The sequence below is a fragment of the Panthera leo genome, chromosome A1, assembly GCF_018350215.1.
Source record: "Panthera leo isolate Ple1 chromosome A1, P.leo_Ple1_pat1.1, whole genome shotgun sequence".
Lineage (NCBI taxonomy): Eukaryota > Metazoa > Chordata > Mammalia > Carnivora > Felidae > Panthera > Panthera leo.
Window position 1 is genome coordinate 83,289,355 of NC_056679.1, and position 26,927 is coordinate 83,316,281.

The 26,927-nt window shown below is 39.4% G+C and overlaps 1 protein-coding gene and 1 pseudogene across 1 annotated transcript in view; one reads left to right on the forward strand and one right to left on the reverse strand.

Annotated features, from left to right (window-relative positions):
* The window catches only part of LOC122215617 (ankyrin repeat domain-containing protein 26-like), a 78,236-nt gene that overhangs the window by 29,069 nt on the left and 22,240 nt on the right, over window positions 1-26,927 (reverse strand). Inside the window, exons 5-12 of the mRNA XM_042931135.1 lie at window positions 15,807-16,020; window positions 13,806-13,983; window positions 13,441-13,602; window positions 11,160-11,306; window positions 7,143-7,213; window positions 6,719-6,812; window positions 2,524-2,594; window positions 2,100-2,193 (exon numbers count right to left, since the gene is read on the reverse strand). Of these exons, the coding sequence (XP_042787069.1) occupies window positions 2,100-2,193; window positions 2,524-2,594; window positions 6,719-6,812; window positions 7,143-7,213; window positions 11,160-11,306; window positions 13,441-13,602; window positions 13,806-13,983; window positions 15,807-16,020 (1,031 nt within the window). The remainder of the gene's footprint in view (window positions 1-2,099; window positions 2,194-2,523; window positions 2,595-6,718; window positions 6,813-7,142; window positions 7,214-11,159; window positions 11,307-13,440; window positions 13,603-13,805; window positions 13,984-15,806; window positions 16,021-26,927) is intronic.
* Window positions 20,162-23,042, forward strand: LOC122215625 (annotated as a pseudogene).

The following is a 26,927-nucleotide window of genomic DNA, read 5'->3' on the forward strand; positions in this document are numbered from 1 at the left end:
AATTTATTAAAGTCTTTATTCTGCTTCACTTTTCAGCAGCAGCTGAGAAAAATGATCATGCCCTCCCTCTGCGCTTCTATCCCCACCTTATTTCTGAAGGACGTCAACCCCTGACATTAAATCCTTGCCCCCTGCTATCTGTGTTTTGAATTGCTCTTAAGGCTTCAAAACCAGATTCTCTAATTCACATTTCCAGGTTTGCGGCTTTACCTAGGCCATGTGTACTTTTCACTCTTCCGTCTAGGTGCTCATAGACAACATCCTCAACCGCGCACTCAAAAATCATTACTTGACATGGAGTACCTTTGTAGACAGCTAATCGTGTACATTTTATTTGGACTCTTTTCAGTGTTACTTTGAGTGTGTCTTTCTTATTGAGTCTTACGGGGCACCTTTACCCTTAGGATGCTGACGAGCACACTTTGTCTCGCTTTTTTTTATAACACGACATTTATCACAAGGGCTGGATGATCACTGGTTTGTCTTTGTTTCCTTTTGAGTAATTTCTTCGTCCATAGAGATTTCAACTTACGGAAGTCTTCTGAAGTTCCTTTCAGACCCATACTTGACTATATTGTTAGGAAGGTTAAGTTGGCTAGAGCTACCTCTTCTTCCCAATCCAGATTCTTCACCTCAAAATTGTGTGCATCAAATGTCTTCACCCAGGTAGCCCCTGGTTTGGGGATTCAGGAGATAAGGACCTTCTAGAGAAGTCAGACCTATGGACTGAGTTGGCCGAATGCAATCTTCAGTTTTTGATTCGCAGAGAAGACCTTAAAGTGGCAGGTAATTTCATGCCATAACCCTAATTCCTTTCTATAGGGAAATACAGAAAATCCCTTGTTATTCTTTAATAAGCTTCATCAGTTTCGGATATCCTTACAGATTTTAGTTTTTGAGACCTTAATGATTTCTTTAGGACACAGCAGGACAATGCCTAGCACTCTCATTCATAGAAGACTGATCAACAGAGTGTCATATTACTCGCAGGAAAAGTTCCCTATTACAATGTGACTCATTAATAAGACGTATAGAAAAGAAAGTAATTTTCAATGTCCCTTGAGTCATAAAAAGGACCAGTCAACACAATGTTCTAGTTCTCCTGATGGGTATAGCTGCCTAATGAAACTTGCATGTATATTATATAGCTTTTGCGACTGACAGAAACGAGTTGGTCAGTGTATCTACCTCATTGCTCCCACTTAGGATTTACAATGAGAATCCTACAACAGAGGGTGAGAGTGGGATGTCATTCACTGTTCTGCCTGGAAAACAGTTGTGGTTTCACTACATATCAATAAATTAGAATCTTGAATGGCACATTAGTCTTTTCTGAAATTGAATTCTGAAATCTCTGAAAGGCTGATTAACTCAAGTGAGTGGAAAAAAAAAATGAGTTTCTGATCTTTCAATGGTAGGAGCACTATGTTACTAGAGCTCCTATGTTACATAGGAGCACTATGTTACCCTGACAGAGCAGCCATTTCTCCTTTTTCACTGGCATTTCTTTTCCTTTACAAAATCCAACAAATAGAAAAGGCTATTCTTTGGGAAGGATGTTTGCATAATGACCTGCTAGTCATTGTTGATGAAGAGAATAAGTTGCAAATTTGTAATTATAAATTACAACATATCATCATTAAAAGAACTCTTTCTGAAACTCTCACTAAAGGGTTGGGTTTACAACAGAAAATCTGAATGCCAGATGAAATGATCTCTCAAAGACTGGGGACGTTTGAAACACGCTGAAAAATATTAGCAGGGACTCACACATCTGTATGCCAATGTTCACAGCACCTTTATATACAATAGCCAAAAGGAGGACGAAACCAAATGCTCACTGTGGTATATATAAAATGTTGCTCTTCTTAGATTCTCACAATATTTTTATTTAAATCTGACTACAAACATCATTACTTTATGAATTCAATCAACTTCATCTATATAGAAGAATTACATCACTAGTGGCAAGCAGAAACAATATCAACCAAATAATTTGATCAGTGAAATTTTCCATATGATCCAAAACATTCTTATGTACTACTACTAGTGTGACATAAGGATTCCTTTTCAGGACAATCATTAAGAGATCGACTTACCAAACTTGCCTTTAGCAAGTTGCTCTGAAGATCTCGAATTTGGGCCGCTTGATGTTTGATGGTTGCTTCTTGCCTGGCATTTTTAACCTTTAGCCTAAAATGTAGATCTTAAGATAATTATTCTCACACATAATTTTAAAACTGTATCGTGTTATTTCTGAACAAGTGAGGGTATTACAGAAATTCTTAAAATTGTATCAAGAGGATGATTTGGCAATTGTGCCAATTTTTTCGTTGTGTTTTGTGGTAATGGTGCAAAATTGAGAGATAAGAGGCCAAAATTTTGCATTTAAAAATAGCTCAAAGCTGGAATTTGTATCCAGGTTAACAATGATATACTCGCATAACTAATACATTTCTCATAGTACACTCCTTATCTGCTTTATAAATAAACAAGTTATTTTCTGTGAGGTTTAAATTATACTTTAGCATATGATCTTTAATCTTCTCAGCGTATCTTACGGCCTCTGCATGTCGTTCCTGTGCTTCTTGTAACTAAAATAAAGAAAAAATAATACTTTTAAATACTGTCAATCTAGTTGAACACCATCACCTGTTTCTGTAACTAAATGTTTTTTTTTTTGTTGTTGTTGTTGTTATTTTGTACTTGAAAGAGAGACAGAGAGGGAGAGAGCACACACAAGTGGGAAGGGAGTCAGAGGGAGAGACAGAGAAAAAGGGAAGCAGGCTGCAAGCTCAGGGTGAAGCCTGATGTGGGGCTCGGTCTCATGACCAGTCTCATGATGTGGGGTTTGGGATCATGACCTGAGTGGAAATTAAGAGTCAGGACGCTCAACCAACTAAGCCGCCTAAGCGCCCCTGTAACTAAAATCTTATTGGACCCAGCCACACTCTCCTCTACATGCTGAATGATGGCTACTTTTAGGTCATAACAAAAGAGTTCAGCTTCTACAACAGAGACTATGGCCTACAAAGCCGAAAACATTTCAATACTGGTACAGAATAGTTTACCAATCTTACTCTCCTACAAAAACATAACGTTGTTAATGTTTTTAAATTATATATGATCAGATAAAAATACAAATGTATCTACTGGTCAAATGGAGGAAATATAGGAAATTACCTTATGGTAAACATTTCTGTTTTCATATTCCAAGCACCACATCAACTATGATTTTACATATTCACATAGGTGAATGACAATTGCTGTTCTCGTGATTATGAAACTGAACATGCTGTTTTCAGTGACAACGAGATATTTCATGGAAGAGTTTGACAAGCAGTATCCTAGTAGGAGCCAGAAAGCCTGGGTCTGAATTCCCAATTCTGCTGGTTATGAGCTGTATGACCTTAAGCACACTACCTAAAACTTCCGTGTCTCAGTCTCTAAATCTGTAAAATGAAAGTAATAACAGCACCTACTGGGGTACCTGAGTGGCTCAGTCGGTTCAGCGTGTTGCTCTTGATTTCTGCTCAGGACATGATCTCAGAGTCACGTGATTGAGCCCCACATCCAGCTCTGCGTGGATAGTGAGGAGCCTGCTTGGCATTCTCTCTCTCTCTCCCTCTCTCTCTCTCTCTCCCTACCTGCTCTTCCCACAATCTCTCTCTGTCTCTCTCTCTGTCTCTCTCTCTCTCAAAATAAAGAATCTTATAAAAGGGATCTGAAAAATAAATAATAATAGGATCTACCTCACTGGGATCTTGGGAATATAAAATTAGGAAATAATACGTGAACAACTTAGAAGGGTACATGGCACATAGTCAGCTCTAAGTGTATGCATTTAGCATGATTACTGTTGCTGTATTTTGCGTTCCAATACAATGAGATAGTTAAGGCAGGTGGCATGCCAATACAAGTGGTCCCCTATACAAATTATACTGAAGTCATTCTTCATACCACCGCAAGTGGCAGCAAATGGGGAGCATGAGGCCCAGAATCTCTCCTCAGTACTTCACACAACTTTTGCCAATGCCACTAGCAAACAGTACTTTTTTTTTCCTCTTATAATACTTTCAACTAACATCCTCTCTATACTACTCAGTGGACAATACTCACGGACTACGGTACAAATTGCACCTCTTACATTGAGTAATAGATGCTTTACATGACCATCAGAGGCAAGGGAAAGCCACTGACATGGAAATAATGGAGTCTTGCTAAACCAAATTTCCTCAATCATTTCATGCCCACACTGTTTACATTAGGCTGCTTTAGCAGGTACTCTGATGAGGAGATTAAGGCTTTGTGGTAACAACATATCAGAAAAGCTGGCCCCAGAGCTTTGCAGTTGGTAAAGTGCTACACATCTGTAAATCACAGCACCAGCTGCATAAGGAAGAAAGATTTCAATTTCTCCTTTTCTATTAACCATTTGCTTAACTTTTGAAGCTTTGTCCATCTATCACACTGCTTCTCCCCTTGCAGTGGACTCGAACATTCTTTAATGTATCGTCTCATCCACAGATTCAAGTTTTCTTCACTTATTTCCTTCTTTTACACTAAAATCTAACTTTCACTCCAGTCATTCCACTAAGACATTTTGAGGGTCATCAAGAACCTCTTTTTTTTTTTTTTAATTTTATTAAGGTCTCTATCCTGCCTGCTTCACTTTTCAGCAGCAGCTGAGAAAAATGACCATGCCCTCCCTCTGCTCTTTTTACCACACCTTATTTCTGAAGGACGGCAACCCCTGACATTAAGTCCTTGCCCCCTGCTATCTGTGTTTTGAATTGCTCTTAAGGCTTCAAAACCAGATTCTCTAATTCACATTTCCAGCTTTGGCCCCTTTACCTAGGCCATGTGTACTTTTCGCTCTTCCGTCTAGGTGCTCATAGACAACATCCTCAACCGCGCACTCAAAAATCATTACTTGACATGGAGTACCTTTGTAGACAGCTAATCGTGTACATTTTATTTGGACTCTTTTCGGTGTTACTTTGAGTGTGTTTTTCTTATTTAGTCTTTGGGAGCACCCTTACCCTTAGGATGCTGACCAGCATACTTTGACTCGCTTTTCTTTATAACATGACATTTATCACAAGGGCTGGATGATCACTGGTTTGTCTTTGTTTCCTTTTGAGTAATTTCTTAGTCCATAGAGATTTCAACCTACGGAAGTCTTCTGAAGTTCCTTTCAGACCCATACTTGACTATATTGTTAGGAAGGTTAAGTTGGCTAGAGCTACCTCTTCTTCCCAATCCAGATTCTTCACCTGAAAATTGTGTGCATCAAATGTCTTCACCCAGGTAGCCCCTGGTTTGGGGATTCAGGAGATAAGGACCTTCTAGAGAAGTCAGAGCTATGGACTGAGTTGGCTGAAAGCTATCTAAGTTTTTGTTTCACAGGGAACACTTTAAAGTGGCAGATAATTTCATGCCATAACCCTAATTCCTTTCTATAGGGATCTACAGAAAATCCCTCGTTATTCTTTAATAAGCTTCATCAGTTTCAGATATCCTTACAGATTTTAGTTTTTGAGACCTTAATGATTTCTTTAGGACACAGCAGGACAATGCCTAGCACTCTCATTCATAGAAGACTGATCAACCGAGTATCATGTTACTTGCATGAAAAGTTCCCTAATACAATGTGACTCATTAATAAGATGTCTAGAAAAGGAAGTAATTTTCAATGTCTCTTCAGCCACAAAAAGGACCAGTCAACAGAATGTTCTAGTTCCCCTGACAGGTATAGCTGCCTAATGAAACTTGCATGTATATTATATAGCTTTTGCGACTGACAGAAACGAGTTGGTCAGTGTATCTACCTCATTGCTCCCACTTAGGATTTACAATGAGAATCCTACAAAGGAGGGTGAGAGTGGGATGACATTAACTGTTCTGCTTGGAAAACAGTTGGGGTTTCACTACATATCAATAAATGAGAATCCTGAATGGCACATTAGTCTTTTCTGAGATTGAATTCTGAAATCTCTGAAAGTCTGATTAACTCACGTGAATGGAAAAAAAAAATGAGTCTGAACCTGCAATGGTAGGAGCACTATGTTACTAGGTAAGGCTCTGACAGAGAAGCCATTTCTCCTTTTTCACTGGCATTTCTTTTCCTTTACAAAATCCAACAAGGAGAAAAGTCCATTCCTATGAGAAGGACGTTTGCATAATGATCTGCCGGTCATTGTTAATGAAGAGAATAAATTGCAAACTTGTAATTACAAATTACAACAAATCATCATTAAAATAACCCGTTCTCAAACTCTCACTGAAGGGATGAGATTACAAGAGAAGGTCAGAATTCAAGATCAAATGATCACTCAAAGATTGGGGACGTTTGAAACACGCTGAAAAATAGTAGCAGGGACTCTCACACATTTGTATGCCAACGTTCACAGCAGCATTATTAACAGTAGCCAAAGGTGGACTAAAACAAATGCTCAATGTGGTATATATAAAATGTTGCTTTTTTTAGATTCTCACAATGTTTTCTATGAAAATCTCACTGTAAACATCATTACTTTATGAGTTCAATCAACTTCTCTATATAGAAGAATTACATCACTAGTAGCAAGTAGGAACAATATCAACCAAACCTTTGCAGCAGTGAGATTTTCCATGGGATCCAAAACATTCTTATGTACTACTCCTAGTGAAATACGGATTCCTTTTCAGTAGGACAGACATTAAGAGATCGACTTACCAAACTTGTCTTTATCACGTTGCTCTCAAGATCTTGAATCTGGGCCGCTTGATGCTTGATGGTTGCTTCTTGTGTGGCATTTTTAACCTGTAGCCTAAAATGCAGATCTTAAGATAATTATTCTCACACATAAATTTAAAACAACATCACATACTTTCTGAACAAATGAGGGTATTACAGAAATCCTTAAAATTTTGTCAAGAGGAAGAATTCGGAATTGTGCCATTTTTCTCATTGTGTTTTGTGGATAAGGTGCAAAATTGAGAGATAATATGCCACAATTCTGCATTTAAAAATAGCTCAAAGCTGGAATTTGTATCCAGCTTAACAATGATATACTGGCATAACTAATACATTTCCCATACTACACTGTTTATCTGCTTTATAAATAAACAAGTTATTTTCTGTGAGGTTTAAATTATACTTTTGCACATGATCTTTCATCTCCTCAGCATATCTTATGGCCTCTCCATGTCGTTCCTGTTCTTCTTGCAACTAAAATAGAGAAAAAATAATTTTAACCACTGAAAATCTAGTAGAACACCATCATCTGTTTCTTTAACTAATTTTTTTTTTGACTTGAGAGATAGACAGAGAGAGAGAGCATGCAGAAGTGGGGAAGAGAGACAGAGGGAGAGACAGAGAAAATGGTAAGCAGGCTGCTAACTCAGGGCGAAGCCTGATGTGGGGCTCGGTCTCATGACTGGTCTCATGATGTGGGATTTGGGATCATGACCTGAGTGGAAATTAAGGGTCAGGACCTCAGCCAACTAACCCACCCTAGCGCCACTGTAAGTAAAATATTTTTGGAGCCAGCCACCCTCTCCTCTACATGCTGACTGATGGCTACTTTGAGGTCATAACAAAAGAGTTCAGCTTCTACAACAGAGACTATGGCCTACAAAGATGAAATGTTTCAATACTCTTACAGAATAGTTTACCAACCTTACTCTCCTACAAAAACATAACATTGTTAATGTTTTTAAATTATATATGATCACATAAATGTACAAATGTATCTATTGGTCAAATGGAGGAAATATAGGAATTTACCTTATGGTAAACACTTCTATTTTCATATTCCAAGCACCACATCAACTATGATTTTACATATTCACATAGGTGAATTACGTTCCTATTCTCGTGATTATGAAACTGAACACGCTGTTTTCAGTGACAACAAGATATTTCATGGAAGAATTTGAGAAGCAATATCCTAGTAGGGGCCAGAATGCCTGGGTCTGATTTCCCAGTTCTGCTCATTATGAGCTGTATGACCTTGAGCACACTACCTAAAACTTCCATGTCTCAATCTCTGCATCTGTAAAATGAAGGTAATAATAGCACCTACTGGGGCACCTGAGTGGCTCAGTCGGTTCAGTGTCTGGCTCTTGATTTCAGCTCAGGACATGATCTCAGGGTCATGTAATTGACCCCCACATCGAGCTCTGCATGGACAGTGAGGAGCCTGCTTGGGATTTTCTCTCTCTCTCTCTCTCTCTCTCTCTCTCTCTCTCTCCTCCCCCTTCCTCTCTCTCCCTACATGCCCTTCCCCAAAATCTCTCTGTCTCTCTGTCTCTCTCTCTCTCAAAACAAAGGACTTTAAAAAAGTGATCTCAAAATAAATAATAATAGTATCTACCCCACTGGGATGTTGGGAAGATTACATTAGGAAATAATAGATGAACAACTTAGAAGGGTACGTGGCACATAGTCAGCTCTAAGTGTCTGCATGTAGCATGATTACTGTTGCTGTAGTTTGTGTTCCAATACAATGTGATAGTTTAGGCAGGTGGCCTGCCAAAACAAGTTTTCCCCTATACAAATTATACTGAAGTTATTCTTCATTCCACCACAAGTGGTAGCAAATGGGGAGCATGAGGCCCAGAATATCTCCTCAGTACTTCAAAAAACTTTGCCAATGCCACTAGCCAACAGTACTTTTTTCCACTTATAATCATTTTAACTTCATTCCTCTCTATACCACTGAGTGGACAATGCTCACAGACTACGGTACAAATAGCACCTCCTTGACTGAGTAGTAGATCCTTTACATGACCATCAGAGGCAAGGGAAAGCCACTGACATGGAAATAAACGAGTCTTGAGAAACTGAAGTTCCTCAATCATTTCATGTCCATACTCTTTACGTTAGGCTGCTTTAGCACGTACTCTGATGAAGAGATTAAGGGTTTGTGGTAAAAGCATATCAGAAAAGCTGTCCCCAGATATTTGCATTGGTAAAGTGATACAAATCTATAAATCACAGTTCTGGCTGTGTAAGAAAGAAAGACAAATTTAGCATGCTTTTTCATAGTGAGAGGGGAAAAAAAAAAACTAAACATTTGATTGAACATTTCTCCTCTATTTGATTAAGTGCTTTCATTAATAGTTTTACTTATATAAGTGTGTGTGTGTGTGTGTGTGTGTGTGTGTATAGAGATATACACACATTTTTTAACGTTTATTTTTTGATACAGAGCACGAGTCTGAGTGGCGCAGAACGTGAGGGACACAACGGATCCAATGCAGGCTCTGCTGACAGCAGAAAGCCCGATGCAGGGCTCCATCTCAAGAACATGGAGATCATGACCTGAGCCAAAGGCAGACTCTGATCTGACTGGAGCCAGCCAGGCACCCCTCAATCTAGTATTTCATTTCTTAGCATACATTTAGAATAAAAGCTTTGCTATACCAATGTTTCCAAGAAGAATTTATTGATACGGTATAAAGTACTTAATTTTATCGGAAAAACTGTTAAGTTAAAGTATTTTCAATTTATACAAGGATAAGTACCACACGTATCAAATATTACTATCCCTTAAATTTATACTTAGGAAGACGAAATTACCTGTCATGAAAAAAATAAAAACAATGTCAAATAAAGGATTAAATTGTTCTGCACAGGCTAGATGACAAGTGTCAAGAGAGTTAAAGCTAATGGGAGTTAGAACAGTCAGAGAAAGTTCATTGGAAAGGAGACTGTGAGCCAAGTCTGAATAACATAGGTTTACTCAAGAGGAACAGAAACTAAAAAGACAGTAAGGACAGCATGAGTAACGGCTGAAAGATGGTAAAATCAACCCAATTAACTCAGAGGATAAAATCTGATGGCAGAGACATTAAAAACGGATGTCCACACAAGAACTACATAAATGTTCATAAGCAGCAGTATTAATAGGCAAGAAGTGGACACAACCCAAAGGTCCATCAACTGATGAATGAACAAGGGCCTTAACCCACAATGGAGTACTGTTGACAATAAAAAGAAATGAAGCACTGATATAAGCTGTAACCAACACAGATGAACCCAGAAAACATTAAGTAAAGGTAGCTAGTCCCAAAGGACCACACGTTGTGTGACTCCATTTATATGAAATATTCACAAGAGGCAACTCCATTGAGAGACCAAGTAGTAGACTGGTGGTTGCCTGAGGCTGGGGGCAACGGGTAAGGGTTTCCCTTCAGGGTGAGGAAAACATTCTACTTGATGGCAGTGATGGTTGCACGAGTGTACACAGAGACAGTGAACTGTGCGTGGCAAATGGGTGACTTTTATGGTATGTGTATTGTACCTCAAAATAGCTTTAAAAAAAACCCAATGGCAGAACACAGAGAATGTTCTTAATTCTCGCTTTTGGGCGCCCATACTACACATGATCTGAATATTTCCGTGCTTTGACAATATGTCTAAAAGGCAAAGAAAATGAAGGAAATGCCGAAGTTCAAGTGGTTTGTTAAGTGATCTTTCTGTACGAGTCATCCTGAAATCAATATGCATTCTTCTCATAAGTGAAGAGGAGAACTAAGACAATTATCTGAAACATTCCCTTAAACATTATCTTCTGATTTGATCCAGCTTGCCTCATCATGGTAATAGAGATATCATTAAAAAACATTGTTTAGTAGGGGACAAAAGTCTCTTGGGGCACCTGGGTGGCTACGTCAGTTAAGTGTCCAATTCTTGCTTTCAGCTCAGGTCATGATCTCATGGTTCATGAGACTGAGCCTCACACTGGCTCTACACTGACAGCATGGAGACTGCTTGGGATTCTCTCTCTCTCCTCTCTCTGCCCCTCCCCTGTTAACACGCACGCACACACTCTCTCTCACTCTTTTTCTCTCAAAATAAATAAATAAAATGTAAAAAAAAAATTAAATTAAAGAAAACGAAAAAAGTCTCTCAATTTCTGTGAGGAAGGATACAAAAGCCTCAACTTTCCTAAGAGTAAGTATTATAAGAAAACAATGTATAACACAAATAGGAGAAGGAAAGGCAGAAGTTTACAAAATAAATGCATTGTAAAGATACTAAAATCATAATAAATTAATTATAATGAAAATACCAAAGAAAGCGGTCCATGGAAATTGGTATCCTAAAACACTTTATATTATTTAACCAGCTATAAGTTAGCTGTTGACAGGTTACATTTACTACATACCTGACTTCTGATTTGAGCTAATTTCTTCTTGAGATCCCGTGTTTCACCTTCCAGACGAAGATATGACGTAACCTCTGGGGAAGCCTCTGACATAGACTGTTTCTTCAGAGTATCAGCCAGTTCTTGTTGAAGTTGTCTCGCAACTACCTAATAAGACATTTCTGTTACTGATTTTCTAAATCATCTTATTATTAAATTATGTTAATAATAGACAACTCTCACATACGTACATTGAGAAATATCAACACACACATCAATTCACCGTCTTTTTGTAACACATACACATTCCTGTTCACTGAATTCAGTTAAAGACACAAAAGGTGTTATCTCCCTGCCTAGTTCTGATTTTTTATGGTGTCTCTTTCCAGTCTTAGCACGACAATTTCATCCTGCAACATGTGGTTTTTATGCAACCGATCTTGTGTTTTCTCATGATTATCAGAAAGCTAAGTAAAACCAAGCACATTTTCAGATAGCACTCAATAAAATGGCAGTATCATGATTTTCTTTGAAATGAAAGTATAATCTGTGTTTAAACAATGAAAAGGTTGCAGGGGGTGCCAGTGTGGTTCAGTTGGTTGAGTGTCTGACTCTTGATTTTGGCTCAGGGAATTATCTCACATTCTGTGGGTTCAAGCCCCGCATCAGGCTCTGTGCTGACAGTCAGGATCCTGCTCAGGATTCCCGCTCTCCCTCTCCCTGCCCCTCCCCTTCTTGCATTCTCTCTCTCTCTCTCTATCTCTCTCTAATGAATAAAGAAACATGAAAAGAAAGAAAGAAAGAAAGAAAGAAAGAAAGAAAGAAAAGAAGGAAGGAAGGAAGGAAGGAAGGAAGGAAGGAAGATTACAGTAAGTGAATATCCAACTGGAAAAAAATAAAGTTGGCTCCAAATCTCAAATTTTAGACAAGCATAAGTTCCCAAAAGTTCAGAACTTTAACTGAAGATAATGAAGGCATGAAAGTAAAAAAGAATTTGTGAGAAAACTGTTCAGAATCTCAGAATTGGAAAGGCCTTTCTCTGATTTACAACAAACCAGAAGGCCTAAAATAAAAGATCAATAAATCTGACTATACTTAAAAATTGAGTTTACAGTAGGTATCGAACACAGCGACCCCACAGTACAATCCTTAGCTCTGCATATACTCGGACAGATTAAATTTCCTAAAATTCTTCTTTCCTGAGAATATTTCATAGATATGTACTTTGCTACCATTTCTATAGTCAGTTATAAGAATTAGATCTATTGATAACTGAAAAATCTAGGCACTATACTGTAATAGAAACACTTCTACATTCATCAATGAACTCATTTGGTTATCACAATTCTAGAATGGAGAGATTAAAACGGTGAGCTGCAGGACTCTCCCCAGGTCTTCTCACTCCACAACTAGTGCTCTTGCACCAACCACTGCCACTTCTCTAGTGTAAATACACAAGTACAAAAGAAGTCTTGTATTTCAAAATACTCATAGGAAATAAGGTGAAATTTATACATCTCTTAGAAAACCATGAGATTGTTTACTGCTGCAATAACTTGCATTTCCTCTTCATGTTGAAAACAGTAATAAATATAAAAGAGGGGAAATACACTCAGCTATTTTATTAGGAATAAAATACCTATCAATAAATTATCATTAAGTATATACCACAGCATACCATTGTTATCAAAAGTTCCTTGTAATGAAATAGGATGCTACTTGAAGCAAAACTGTTACTTTTCTCAAAAGTAGGAGACTTGATACCGAAAATATGATCAGTGAACTGGCTACACTCGTCCTCCTGTCCATTAGTGGAAGTGTTCAACTAACCTATTAATATATCAAGGCAGTGAAGTAACTGTTCAAAACGAAAACACATGTTGCTAGTAGCAATAGTATTGAGATTAGGGAAAGCTCATCAATTCCTACAGAAAGTAATAAAAGCCTCTCCTTTGGACAAGGACATTATGAATGTCACTAGTTGTTGCAGACAAATGCATTTAATCAAGAATATTATTTTATCCAGTGAAGCAAAAATGCCACCGTCCCCCATGACCCTCCGCAAAATATATGTGCTTTTAAAATCCTCTATAGTTTCCATGATGAACAGAGTTCAGTTTCATATATACATACATATATATACACATATTTATACATACACACACACACACACACACACACACACACATATATATATATACGCACACACACACACACACGGAGAAAAAAGTAATAATAACTAAAAAATAGAATGTATACAAATACATACACACATGTACTTCAAAATAACTAAAGAAGATACCTTAGAATTAGTTTTCTTCTGAGCCATTTCTAGCTCCTTTTGCTTGCAAAAGTGATTGTTTAGACTTCCATCTTGTAAGACTCTGGCCTTCTGTTCTGGAGAAAGTTGCCACTGAGTGTCACTGCGCTCTTCTACAACCTGGAGACACATTTCATTATGATTCTGGTCTCATACCGTTAAAAAAAGAAGGTCAAAAGCTGAAGAGAACTTTAAAAAAATGTTCAAAAGAACATAATCCCATGTTTTAATTTATTTTAAACCTAAATAATATATATTGAGTCAAAGGGATACTATAAAATATATATGTATAATATTACACTATGTAATATGGATGGAAATACAGTTTTTATCAAAAACTGATTTACCTGATTTTTTGTGGCCTTCAATTCCGTGTTTAGCATTCTAAGAGCGAGTTCAACTTGTTGTTTTGTTTCAACTTCTTTCTTATATTCGTCTTCTTTTCTTCTTAACTTTTCCCTAATATTTTCATATAAAATATCAGCATTTCTTCTTTCTTCTTCTTCTTCTTGTTTTAAGGTACATCTGCAATTACATGTGCTTCTTTTAAAATTTGTTTTGTTAGACATAAAAAGTTCATTTTATGATCTGGTTCCACATAAGTTGGCTTATTATCCAAATGAAAAATATCTATGTTTTCCAATTGTTTTCCTTGTAGGGCTCATGTTTTTAATTTGTCACTTCAATCTCTTCCAAACCATATATACAGTTGAAAAGAAGCCAGGAGAAAGCATTATGCAACTTCGTTAGTTTTAGTCAGTAATAACTCTGGTAGATGTTGTAGGAAAGGAAGTTTGAAATTATTCAGGAAAGTTAGAGTTGAAACTTACCCCCTTTCCCACAGGTATAATTATTCCTCCATAGGACAGATAATTCAGTTTCTCATTAAAAAGAGAAGTTGCTGATTATAAGTAAGTTTATCAATTCACTGGAAATAAAATTTCCACTTGACGAAACCTTACAGGTACCTCCAAAAATGATGCACAGTGAAAGAGAGCATCTGTGGATGTTGTTTACACAACATACACGTGCAGATTACTGTCATCTAAGACTACGCTGACGAGTCTAATATCTGTTGCCTATGCTTTTTGTTTCTTCTTCCACAACACTTGCAACTTACCTTGTTGATGATTACCTACTTTATGAATCACTTAAACATCCCTTCTAGAACAACACAGGATCCGTATTAATTAAGTAAACAATAAAGAGCAATATGACCTTTCAGCATACACTTTTGAATTAATTTTATCTACCTATGACAGAGATGTTGAAAAAACTTCTCAGTAACCACTTTCCGTATTACTTTTTTTAAATGTTTATTCATTTTTGAGAGAGAAAGGGAGAGCCCATGCAAACAAAGGGGGGGCAGAGAGAGAGAGAGGGAGGCAGAAAATCCGAAGTGGGCTCTGCACTGACAACACACAGCTCGATGTGGGGCTCGAACTCACGAACCCTGAGATCATGACCTGAGCCAAAGTCGGAAGCTTGACTGACTGAGCCACCCAGGCGCCCCCATTTTACTTTGTTTAAATTTTTTATCGAGAGAGAGATGATGCAAGTGAGTGAGGGCGGGGAGAGGGAAAGAGAGACAGAATCCCACGAGGGGCAGACAGAGAGGGAGAGACAGAGTGAGAGAAGAGGAGCTCACCCGAAGCGGGGCTCGTGCTCACCCAAAGCAGGGCTCGAGCCCACCCAAAGCAAGGCTCAAACTCACGAGATCATCACCTGAGCCGAAGCCAGAAGCTTAACCAGCTGAGCCACCTAGGCACCCCCACTTTACCTTTTAACCCCTGCATGTTAAGAAGCAAACGGAATCAATTTGGGCGAATTTTACTGTCTTGAGAAAAATGACCATTTTATACTCTGTTGGTAGGTACAGAGAGTAATATAAACTTTCTGAGAACAACTTAAAAATATGGATCAAAGACCTTTTTAAAAATTTTTATACTTTAACCAGATTACATTATATTGAAGAATTGACTCCAAGCAAGTAACCAGACATGTAGAAACAGATTATATAAAAGACATTCCTGACAGCATTAATTAAAATACAGAGAGATGAAAAACAAGCAGAATTCAATCTCTTAAATAATGATATTTCTTGGACTATGGTGGACTTTTATAGGGCCATTAAAATTGTGATTTGGAATATACATTAAAGTATTACAAGTATTCACTGTGAAGAACTTCCTGTGTTATTGCCAAGAATCGCACACCTCACAACACTAAACAAGTATTCTTTCCAGGAAAATCCCATAAGGTAAGTCAGCAATTACAAAACTGCCCGTACACATCTGTAGTATAAAAGGAAGCAGTTGAAATATTTCCTTAAAGCCAAGATGCTGTACCTCAAACTGCAGAATTCACGTTCCCATTCCACTTTTTGATGTTCTAACCGTGATATCATGTCTTTGGCTTCTCGTAGCTCGTTTTGTAGTGCACTAACCACTTTGTCCATTTCTGTCATTTTTCCCGTAAGAAGTTTACAGTGATTTTTGTTAAGTTTCCTTAATTTCTCATAAGAAACACATATATCTCGGATTTTCAAGAAGCCAGCATAATCTGCATCAGAGAAGAAACAGAAATAAAATAGATGAGTACTTTTTGCATATACAGGCCTGTGCATCTTCAATTCACTCATTCACAGATTGAATAAATATATACCTTCAATGGAAGATGTTATACTCAGCTCTACAGACACAATAGAGAAGACCCCTGGCTCTCGATTAGCTTAAAGTCTAGTGAAGGAGAAAGACAACTCAAATGGTAATTCTAAATTCAGATAGTTCCTATTAGAAGACAGAGTTCTGTGATCATAACTTGATCTAGATTGGGCCCAAGGAAGATAGATGTCCCTGAGGAAGAGATAAATATACTGAGGAATGAAGGATGAGCAGGAGACAATTAAGCAAAGGAGGAAGACAAGCACACTCGACAGTCTAGAGCATGTGCCGAAGTTCCACTGTAATCTGCTTCTGGCCAAGATGGGGTAACACGTACTGATTGATCTTCCTACCTGAAGCAAGCAAAAACAAAACAGACAAAATACAATTTTAACATGATTTTCAAGACACAGAACTTCAGACAATGAAGGACAATGATCCCTGAAAACAAAACACGTTAGCCTAACACGTATGCCCAAGCTCACTGCCTTGAGAGAATTTTCAGGCTACAACACAGGAGACATAAATTATTTAAGTAGATTTCACCAGACTCCTTGAGTCAAGGTGGCAAAACTGAGAGTCTGGTGAAGTCAAGGCAGATAGAGACGACAGGTCAGCATCCAAGAGAGGAGAAAGCAGGACACAGAAAGAACCCTGGGCATCTGCACAGGGTCCCCTTTGGCTATTCAGCAGAGTAACAACCAGTGCATACATGGAAGGAAGTCATCAAGGGAAAAAAATCTGAAAAGAGTAGAGGAAACACTGCCTGGTGCTCCCACAGCACGAGGGACGGTATCTATTCACATTAGCTAAGATAGAAAAACTCATAATTTGCCTTAGGCTGATCACCACTCTGGATTCATCCAATAATTCGTAAGAGCAAGACTAAAGGATCCAACTGTTTGTAAGTAACTTAACTATATCTCCAAACAAAGCATGAAAAGATAACTAGAGGCATGGAAGCTATTGTTTTAAAAACCAAATAGCACTTACAGAGATGTAAATTATGTTAGCCATGAACAATACGATGGGTAGGAATAAACACATATTAGACCTCACAAAACAAAAGACTGAAGTTTAACATAGGAAACCTGGGAGAAAACTTCAACTGGGAAATATACAATTGCCCAAAGAGGCAGGGAAAGGGACAGGAAAAAAAAATGGCCCAAATCTTCCTAAACCTCATGAAAACTATAATCCCACTGACCCAGGAAGGATATATCTAGGAAAGAAGAAATGGAAGTCAACTCTTGTGATTTGCCTAAACTCTATATGATGTGGTACAACATTACTGGAAGGGAGACTGTGATGCTGAAGCCATAGACTATAAACCCTAAACCAACCACTAAAGCAGCAAAACTGAAAAGTTCTAGCTAGGAAGCCTAGATAAATAAATGAATAAATGAATACATGAATAAATAAATAAATGGATAAAACTGAATCATAAAAATTACTCGATTAAAAGAAAGCAGAAAAAGAAGAGAACGGGAACAAGGAGCAGATAGGACAAATGCAAATCAAACAGCATGATGACATATTCAAATCAACTATCTCAAAAATCACAGTAAATGGCCCTTTGTAGCAACGTGGATGGAACTGGAGAGTGTGATGCTAAGTGAAATAAGCCATACAGAGAAAGACAGATACCATATGTTTTCAGTCTTATGTGGATCCTGAGAAACTTAACAGAAACCCATGGGGGAGGGGAAAGAAAAAAGAAAAAAAGAGGTTAGAGTGGGAGAGAGCCAAAGCATAAGAGACTCTTAAAAACTGAGAACAAACTGAGGGTTGATGGGGGGTGGGAGGGAGGGGAGGGTGGGTGATGGGTATTGAGGAGGGCACCTTTTGGGATGAGCACTGGGTGTTGTATGGAAACCAATTTGACAATAAATTTCATATATTGAAAAAAAAATCACAGTAAATGAAAACGGTCTAAAAGCCTCAACTAAAACGCAGACTGTCAGAATGGATAAAAAAGGAAGACTCAACTATATGCCACCTATACAAAATGCACTTTAAATGTCAAGACAGAAATTTGTTCGAAAGACAGAAATATGATATACCACACTAACACTTGACCAAAGAAGGCTGAGCTAGAGTGGCTATATGAATAGCAGACAAAACAGTTTCAAGCAAAAAAAATTATTACCAGCAATAAACAACAGGTCATTGTATAATCATAAAAGGGTCAATTAAGAGCAATCTTAAATGTTCATGTATCTGTTAATAGCTTCAAAGTACATGAAGCAAAAATTGATAGAACTGAAAAGAGAAATAGGCAAATTCACAATTATAGTCTGATATTTCAATAGGCTCAACATCAGCCAGGGCATAGTAGACTTGGCCGCCACTATTCTTCTCAAGGATCTATGGAACACTTACCAAAAAAGACTATGTTCTGGGTCAAAAATAAACCTTAAATTTTTTTTTAACGTTTATTTATTTTTGAGACAGAGAGAAACACAGCATGAATGGGGGAGGGGCAGAGAGAGAGGGAGACACAGAATCGGAAGCAAGCTCCAGGCTCTGAGCCATCAGCCCAGAGCCCGACGCGGGGCTCGAACTCACGGACCACGAGATCGTGACCTGAGCTGAAGTTGGACGCTCAACCGACTGAGCCACCCAGGCGCCCCAAATAAATCTTAATAAAAGGAAGAAGTCAAGAGGCCTGAAGTCATAATAGTGTGTTCCCTGACCACTAAGCAACCAAATCAGAAATCAAGCACAAAAATATCTCTGGAAAATACTCAACTATTTGTGAACTACAGAACACATCAAAATATCCCCTGGGTCAAAGAAGTAATGAAAAAAGAAAAAAAAAATTAGAGAGGATTCTGAACTGAATGAAAATGAAAACATAGTAGAATTTGTAGAGTCCTGCTTTAGTAGCACTCACATGAAGACTTATAGCACTGAATGTATACATTAAAAAAGAAGAGGGAAGTGCGGTGCTCCTTGCTGCCTTTGTGGCTCCTCGCCCGGCTTCCCAAGGCACCCTGCCCTGCCCCGCCCCACCCTGGCAGTGGCTGGAGAGCAGGTGCTTTGTTCACACGCCCACAGCAGGACTTGGGTGGGTGGGGGCGGGGTCCGCTACCTGCCAGGATTTGAAGGCGGGGGAGTAGCTGTAGGAGGCGACCCCCCTAGACTGAGGTGGGAATGGGCCGGGCCCCAGGCTCTGCTGGAGCGGGAGGCTGCGGCGGTGGCAGAGGCATGGCCCTTCTGGAAGGGAGAGCCCAATGCCTGTGCACCTGTCTCCCCTCCCTTCCTCTCCGCCCCTGCCATGGGTTTTGTGTTCTAGCTCCCCATCTTTTTCTCACCACCTACATCATCACTCTTCTTCCAACTTCGCTTCCCACCTTCTTACGACCCTTTCTCTCACTTAAGCCTCAGTTACTCAGGTTCTTTTCACCCTAGTCTTGCCGGAGACTTCATATGCCAGCAGTCTCTTTCATGGGATGTCCCCATCCTTCCCCTCTCCCCACATCCTATTCTGGGTTGATGGCAGCCAGAAATCCTTCCTATTGCATTTACCGGCAGTTTCTACCTGGCCCTGAAGCGTGGCGCAGATCAAGTCCACCACACCCATGCTGAGAACGACCCCTAGGAGAACCACTTGTCCCATGGTGGTATTGGACAATATGTTCTCAATTTTCCTCTGGTTGCTTATTTTAGTCTGAATATTTGTTACCTCCACCTCTATACTTTACAAACGTATGTTTTGGTTGCATGACAAGGAGTTAGAAATGAGCCAGAGACCATTCGCAGGTAAGGAGAAGATTTAGACATTTAGGATTAAAGGAAGAAAGGAGAAACAGAATGTTAAGAAGGTTAGATTCCTGAAAGTATTTTGATATCTTTTGTGATCTGAGGAAGTGGAGATTACTGAGCCTACACAGATTGACATTTTGGGAAAATTTCACGATGCTTGATTCGCTCTTGGGGTAACGTGAACACAAGTTCTCAAACCTGCATATTCTCTCAGTTGGAACCAGCTGTATATCTGAATGTTCACTTTCATCAGAACATGTATCAGAGAAAGAATGGGAGTCTGCTTCAACGAAAATGACTACGTCCGGGACCTGAAAAGGGTCATTCTGTTTCCTAATAGTGTATATGGCCATTTTAGTGGGCACAGATCAGGATTTGTACAGTTTACTTGGAGTATCCAGGACCGCAAACAGTAGAGAGATAAGGCAAGCTTTCACGAAGTTGGCATTGAAGTTACATCCTGATAAAAAACAAAAAACAAAAACGAATAACCCGGGGCGCCTGGGTGGCTCAGTCAGTTGAGCGTCCAACTTCCGCTCGCTCGGGTCATGATCTCACAGGTCGTGTGTTAGAGCCCCACGTCGGGCTCTGTGCTGATGGCTCGGAGCCAGGGGCCTGCTTTGGATTCTGTGTCTCCCACTCTCTCTGCCCCAAGCCACTTGCATTCCGTCTCTGTCTCTCCCAATAGTAAATAAACACTAAATAAATAAATAAATAAATAAATAAATGACCAACCAACCAACCAACCAACCTACCAACCAAATGAATAATCCTAACGTACAGAGTGATTTTCCAAAATAAATAGAGCATATGAAGTACTCAAAGATGAAGATCTGTGGGAAAAGTATGACAAATACGGAGAAAAGGGACTTGCAGATGATCCAGAAGGTGGCCCGTATGAAAGCTGGGATTATGATCGTTATGATTTTGGTATTTATGATGATGATCTTGAAAGCATGACATTGACTAGAAGAGAATTGGATGCTGCTGTTCATTCTGGAGAACTGTGGTTTGTGAACTTTTACTCCCCAGGATGTTCACACTGCCATGAATTAGCTCCCACATGGAGAGACTGTGCTAAAGAAGTAGATGGATTACTTCAAATTGGTGCTGTTAACTGTGGTGATGATAGAATGTTTTGCTGAATGAAAGGAGTCAACGGATCTCCCAGCCTCTTCCTTTTTAGGTCTGGAACGGCCACAGTGAAATATCACGGGGACAGATCAAAGGAAAGTTTGGTGACTTTCGCCATGCAGCGCGTTAGAAACACAGTGATGGAATTATGGACAGGAAATTGTGTTCACTCCATAGAAACTGCTTTTGCTGCTGGTATTGGCCAGCTGATCACTTTTTGTTGCAAAGGAGGAGATTGTTTAACTTCATAGACACGACTCAGGCTCAGGGGCATGTTGGATGGTCTTGTTAATGTAGGATGGATGGACTGTGCCACCCAGGACAAACTTTGTAAAAGTCTGGATATTATGACAAGTACTACTGCCTATTTTCCTCTGGTGCCACATTAAATAACAGAGAGAAAAGCAGTGTTTTGTTCCTTAATTCATTGGATGCTCGAGAAATATATTTGGAAATCATGCATAGTCTTCCAGATTTTGAGCTACTTTTGGCAAATACACTAACGGATCGATTGGTGCATCATCAGTGGCTCTTATCGTTTAGTTTCGGAAAACATGAAAATCCAAATGATCCTGAGTTGAGGGAACTAAAAACTCTACTCAAAAGTGATCATATTCAAGTTGGCAAGGCTGACTGTCCCTCTGCGCCAGACATCTGTAGTAATCTCTCTGTATTTCAGCCATGTCTAGCAGTATTTAAAGGACAAGGAACCAGGGGTGCCTGGGTGGCTCAGTCGGTTGGGAGCCGACTTCGGCTCAGGTCACGATCTCGCGGTCTGTGAGTTCGAGCCCCGCATCGGGCCCCTGTGCTGACAGCTTGGAGCCCGGAGCCTGTTTCGGATTCTGTGTCTCCCTCTCTCTGACCCTCCCCCATTCATGCTCTGTCTCTCTCTGTCTCAAAAATAAATAAACGTTAAAAAAAATTAAAGGACAAGGAACCAAAGAATATGAAATTCATCATGGAAAGAAGATTCTATATGATATACTAGCCTTTGCCAAAGAAAGTGGTAATTCTCATGTTGCCACACTTGGACCTCAAAATGTTCCTGCCGATGACAGGAACCGTGGCTTGTTGATTTGTTTGTGCCATGGTGTCCACCATGTCAAGCTTTATTGCCAGAGTTACAAAAAGCATCAAAGCATCTGCGTGGTGAGCTTTAGTTTGGTACACTAGATGGTACGGTTCACGAGGGACCCTGTAACACGTGTAACATTCAGGCGGATCCAACAACAGTGGTATTCAACCAATCCGAGGTTCATGAATAAGAAGGACATCACTCTGTTGAACAACAGATCTTGGAATTCATAGAGGATCCTAGGAACCTTCAGTGACCTCCCTGACACCCACCACTTTCAATGAACTAGCTAAACAAAGAAACCATGATGAAGTCTGGATGGTTGACTTCTACTCCCATGGTGTCATCCATGTCAAGTCCTAATGCCAGAATCGAAAAGAATGGCCCGGACACTAACTGGAGAGTTACTGTGGGCAGTATAGACTGCCAACAGTATCATTCTTTTTGTGCCCAAGAAAATGTTCAGAGATACCCTGAGATAAGATTCCCCTCCCCCAAAACCAAATAAAGCTTTTCAGTATCACAGTTACAATGGCTAGAAGAGAGATTTGGGGTACGGGATTTCTACCTCAAGCATCCACAAATCTAATGACTCAGCTTTCGATGAAAAAGTTATACAAGGGAAAAATCACCGGGTGATTGAATTCTATGCTCCTTGGTGTGGACCTTGCCAAAATTTTGCTCCAGAGTTTAAGCTCTTGGCTAAGATGATGAAAGGAAAAGTGAAAGCTGGAAAAATAGACTGTCAGGCTTAGGCTCAAACATGCCAGAAAGCTGGCATCAGAGCCTATCCGACTGTTAAATGTTATCCCTATGAAAAAGCAAAGAGAAACATTTGGGGAGAGCAAATAGATGCCAGAGATGCCAAAGCAATTGCTGCCTTACTAAATGAAAAATTGAAAAATCTCCACACTCATGGAGAGAGAGATAAGGATGAAGTTTAATGATGTGAAGATGAAGAAAAAAGAGAAAAGGAATTCTAACCCATGACATCAGAGGATCATCTTTGTAGGATGTTGCTACATTCTGGGTCAGAATAAAGGAACATTATCTCAGAATTGTAATTGCACCGTCTGAATTCTGTACAACATTGGTATAAATGAGGGTCTGCAAGCTTTTTCTGTAAAAGGCCAAACTGTAAATATTTTAACCTTTGTAGACCATGTACTTTTGTCACATAGTACTTTGTTTTTGCTTTGTTTACAACCCTTTAAAAAATCTAAAACTTTTCTTACCTCAGGGCCATACACAAACAAGCCCAGCCACATTCAGTCCACGGGCCATAGATTGCTGACCCCTGGAAATGATACTAAAACTGCCTGGCTCAACCAGGAGCCTGCACTGTCAAGTACATACATGTCTAGGGTCTATTCCTTAAAGTTTTGTGGCTGGCCTGAAAGGAAATAATTTGGTATTTATTTACCTGTCTTAAAAATTGTGTGAAATGGATTGTGGCCATAGTGTAATTAAACACACACACACACACACACACACACACACACACACACACATGTGTAATTAAACACACACACACACACACACACACACACACACACACACAATGTGGCAAGCAGATAGCCTATTTTCATGGTGTATTATAGTAAAGAGATTTTCTTCTTTTTTCTTTATAGGTTGAAGAACTTATTTTAATTTTTCACAATTGAGAAAAATTTTGGTAAAATATTGCCAATAGATTTCTACAGTATCAAGAAGAAGAAGAAGAAGAAGAAGAAGAAGAGGAGGAGGAAGGAGGAGGAAAAGGAGGGAAGGACGAGAAGGAGAGGGAGAGGGAGAGGGAGAAGGAGAAGGAGAAGAAGAAGAAGAAGAAGAAGAAGAACGAGGAGGGGGAAGGAGGGGGAGCAGAAGAGGAGGAGGAGGAGGAGGAGGAGGAAAGAGGAGGCAAAGAAGACAGAGGAGGAGGAGGAAGGAGGAAGAGGAGGGAAGGAGGACAGGGAGATGGAGAGGAAAAGGGAGAAGAGGAAGAAGAAGAAGAAGAAGAAGAAGAAGAACAACAACAACAACAACAACAACAACAACAACAAGGAGAACGAGGAGGGAAGGAGGAGGAGCAGAAGAAGAGGTGGAGAAGGAGGAAGAGGAGGAAAGAGAAGGCGGAAGATGACAGAGGAGGAAGAGGAAGGAGTAAGAGGTGGGAAGGAGGACAGGGAGATGGAGAATGAAAGGGAGAAGAAGAAGAAGATGAAGAAGAGGAAGGAGAAGGAGAAGAAGAGAAGAGGAGGAGGAGGAGGAAAGAGGAAGGGGAAGTGGAGAGAAGGAGGAGAGGGAGAGGGAGACAGAGGGGGAAAGGGAGAAGAAGAAGAAGAAGAAGAAGAAGAAGAAGAAGAAGAAGAAGAAGAAGGAGGAGAGGAGGAGGAGGAGGGAGGAGAAGGAAGAAGGAGAGGAGGAAGAAGGAGAGGAAAAAGAAGAAGAGGAAGAAGAGGATGAGGAAGAAGAAAGGTCTGAAATCTATGACATTGGGTTCCACCTTTTGAAACTAGAAAACGAAAACAAATTAAACCCAAACCAAACAGAAGAAAGGAACTAATAAAGACAAAAATCACATGAAAAAAAGCAGAAAAATGATAGAGAATAATCAATGAAACCAAATGCTTTCAGGAGGTGAAAAAAAGGATCAATTTCTACCAAGACTGATCCCAAAATGACGAGAAACAAGGGAAGTATTAACAATGTATCAGAAATTAGTAATGTAACTAACATTACTGGAGATTCACAGATACTAAAAAAATAACAAAGTAATATTATCAACTTTATATAATTAATTTGACAACTCAGATGCAGTGGGTAAATCCCGTGAAAGACAGAAATTATCAAAGCTCAATCAAGAGTGAAGAGTGCCTGGCTGGCTCAGTTGGTAGAGCATGTGACTCTTGATCTCTGGATTGTGAGTTCAAGCCCCATGTTGGGTGTAAAGATTACTGAAATGAAATGAAATGAAATGAAATGAAATGAAGTGAAATGAAATGAAGTGAAATGAAATAAAATAAAAAAATAAAATAAAATGAAAAAAAGAACAGATAAACTAACTAACTCTATATGTATAAAAGAAACTAAAGTCTTAGATAAAGATCTTTCCACAGAAATCAATTCCAGAGCCAAGTGGCTACACTAGTAAATTCATCCAACACTTTAGGAAGAAATGTAATCTATTCTACACAAAGTCTCCCCCCAAAATGGAGAGGAGAAATATTTCTCACCTCATTCTATAAGGCTAGCATTACCTGAGACCAAAACTAGACAAAGATACTATAAGAAAGAAAATTCTGTCATAAGCATGGGAGTCCAATTTCTGAAGAAACCATCCACAAATCAAGTCTAACACTACATTAAAGAGGGGGGTGTGTCAACAGAGCAGAGAAGTAGGGGGACCTGAAATGACCACCTCCCTCAAACACAGCAGTGAGGCAAGAAGATGTGGAAATCTAGGAATCCGGGCTACAGAGTGACACAAACATCTCCAGGGGCCCATGGGGACAACTTGCCAGGTCGTGGAGATTTTTAATCTATTCTTTCTGCACCTCTTCTGTATCTCCTTCTTATTTTCCTTTCTCTCTCTCTCTCTCTCTCTCTCTCTCTTCCCTGCCTGGATTAAGTTGCATAGTATCTCTGATTCTCTGCCTGGTCAATTTTTTTGTCTTCTTCGCTTTTCCTTTGCCCCTGTCATTTCTCCCTTTGTATGAGATAAGGCATCTTCCATCACCACCCCCCCCCCCAGTGTTTAAATTCTTTTCCAAGGTTACATTATGAACAAATCTAAGCACACCTGCTGGAATGGCCAACCCATCAATATGAGTAGGGAAATAAAGCAACCAGAGTCACAAAAACAGAGAGCATGAAACACACTCCAAAGATACCTGTTGAAGGGCCAGACCCTGGATAGTATATGACCCCTTTTTAAAATAGTAGTGCTCACAGGTGCAGGACACATGACAACTAGGAAAACACATAAAGTACCGAACACTGAGGAAATGGAAGAATTCTCCTCAAAAGAAACTCCAGGAAGAAATGAGAGCTAGAGAATTGCTCAAAACAGATATAAACAATATATCGGTTCAAGAAGTTAGAACAATAGTTGTAAGATTAACAGCTGAGCTTACAAAAAAGCATAGAAGACAGCAGAGAATCTATTGCTGCAGGGATCAAGGAACTAAGAAATAGTCACAGCAATTAAGAAATACTGTAAATAAGATGCAAAATAAACTAGATGCAGTAACTGCAAAGATGGAGGAAACAGAGGGGAGAATAAGTGACATAGAAGATGAAAGTATGGAAAATGACGAAGACAAGAAAAGGGGTGATAAGAAAATATTAGACCATGAGGGGAGTATTAGAAAACTAAGTGATTCAATGAAATGTTATAATATCCGGATCATAAGAGTTCCAGCGTAAGAGAGAGAGAGAGAGAAAAGGGCAGATGGTTTACTTGAACAAATTATAGGTGAGAACTTCCCTAATCTGGAGAAGGAAGCAGACATCCAAATCCAGAAGGCACAGACAACTCTCTTCAGATTCAACAAGAATAGGTCTTCTCCACAGCATATCATAGTGAAACTGGCAAGTTACAAAGAGAAAAGAGAATTCTGAAAGCAGCAAGGGACAAACGGGCCTTAACCTACAAGGGTAGACACATAATGGGTAGTGGCAGACCTGCCCGCTGAAACTTGGCAGGCCAGGAGGCGATGGTAGGAAAAAGTCCATGTGCTGAATAGGAAAAGATGCAGCTAAGAATCCTTTCTCCAGCAAGGATGTCATTCAGAATAGAAGGAGAGATAGGCTTTCCCAGAAAACCAAAAACTACAAGAGCTCATGAC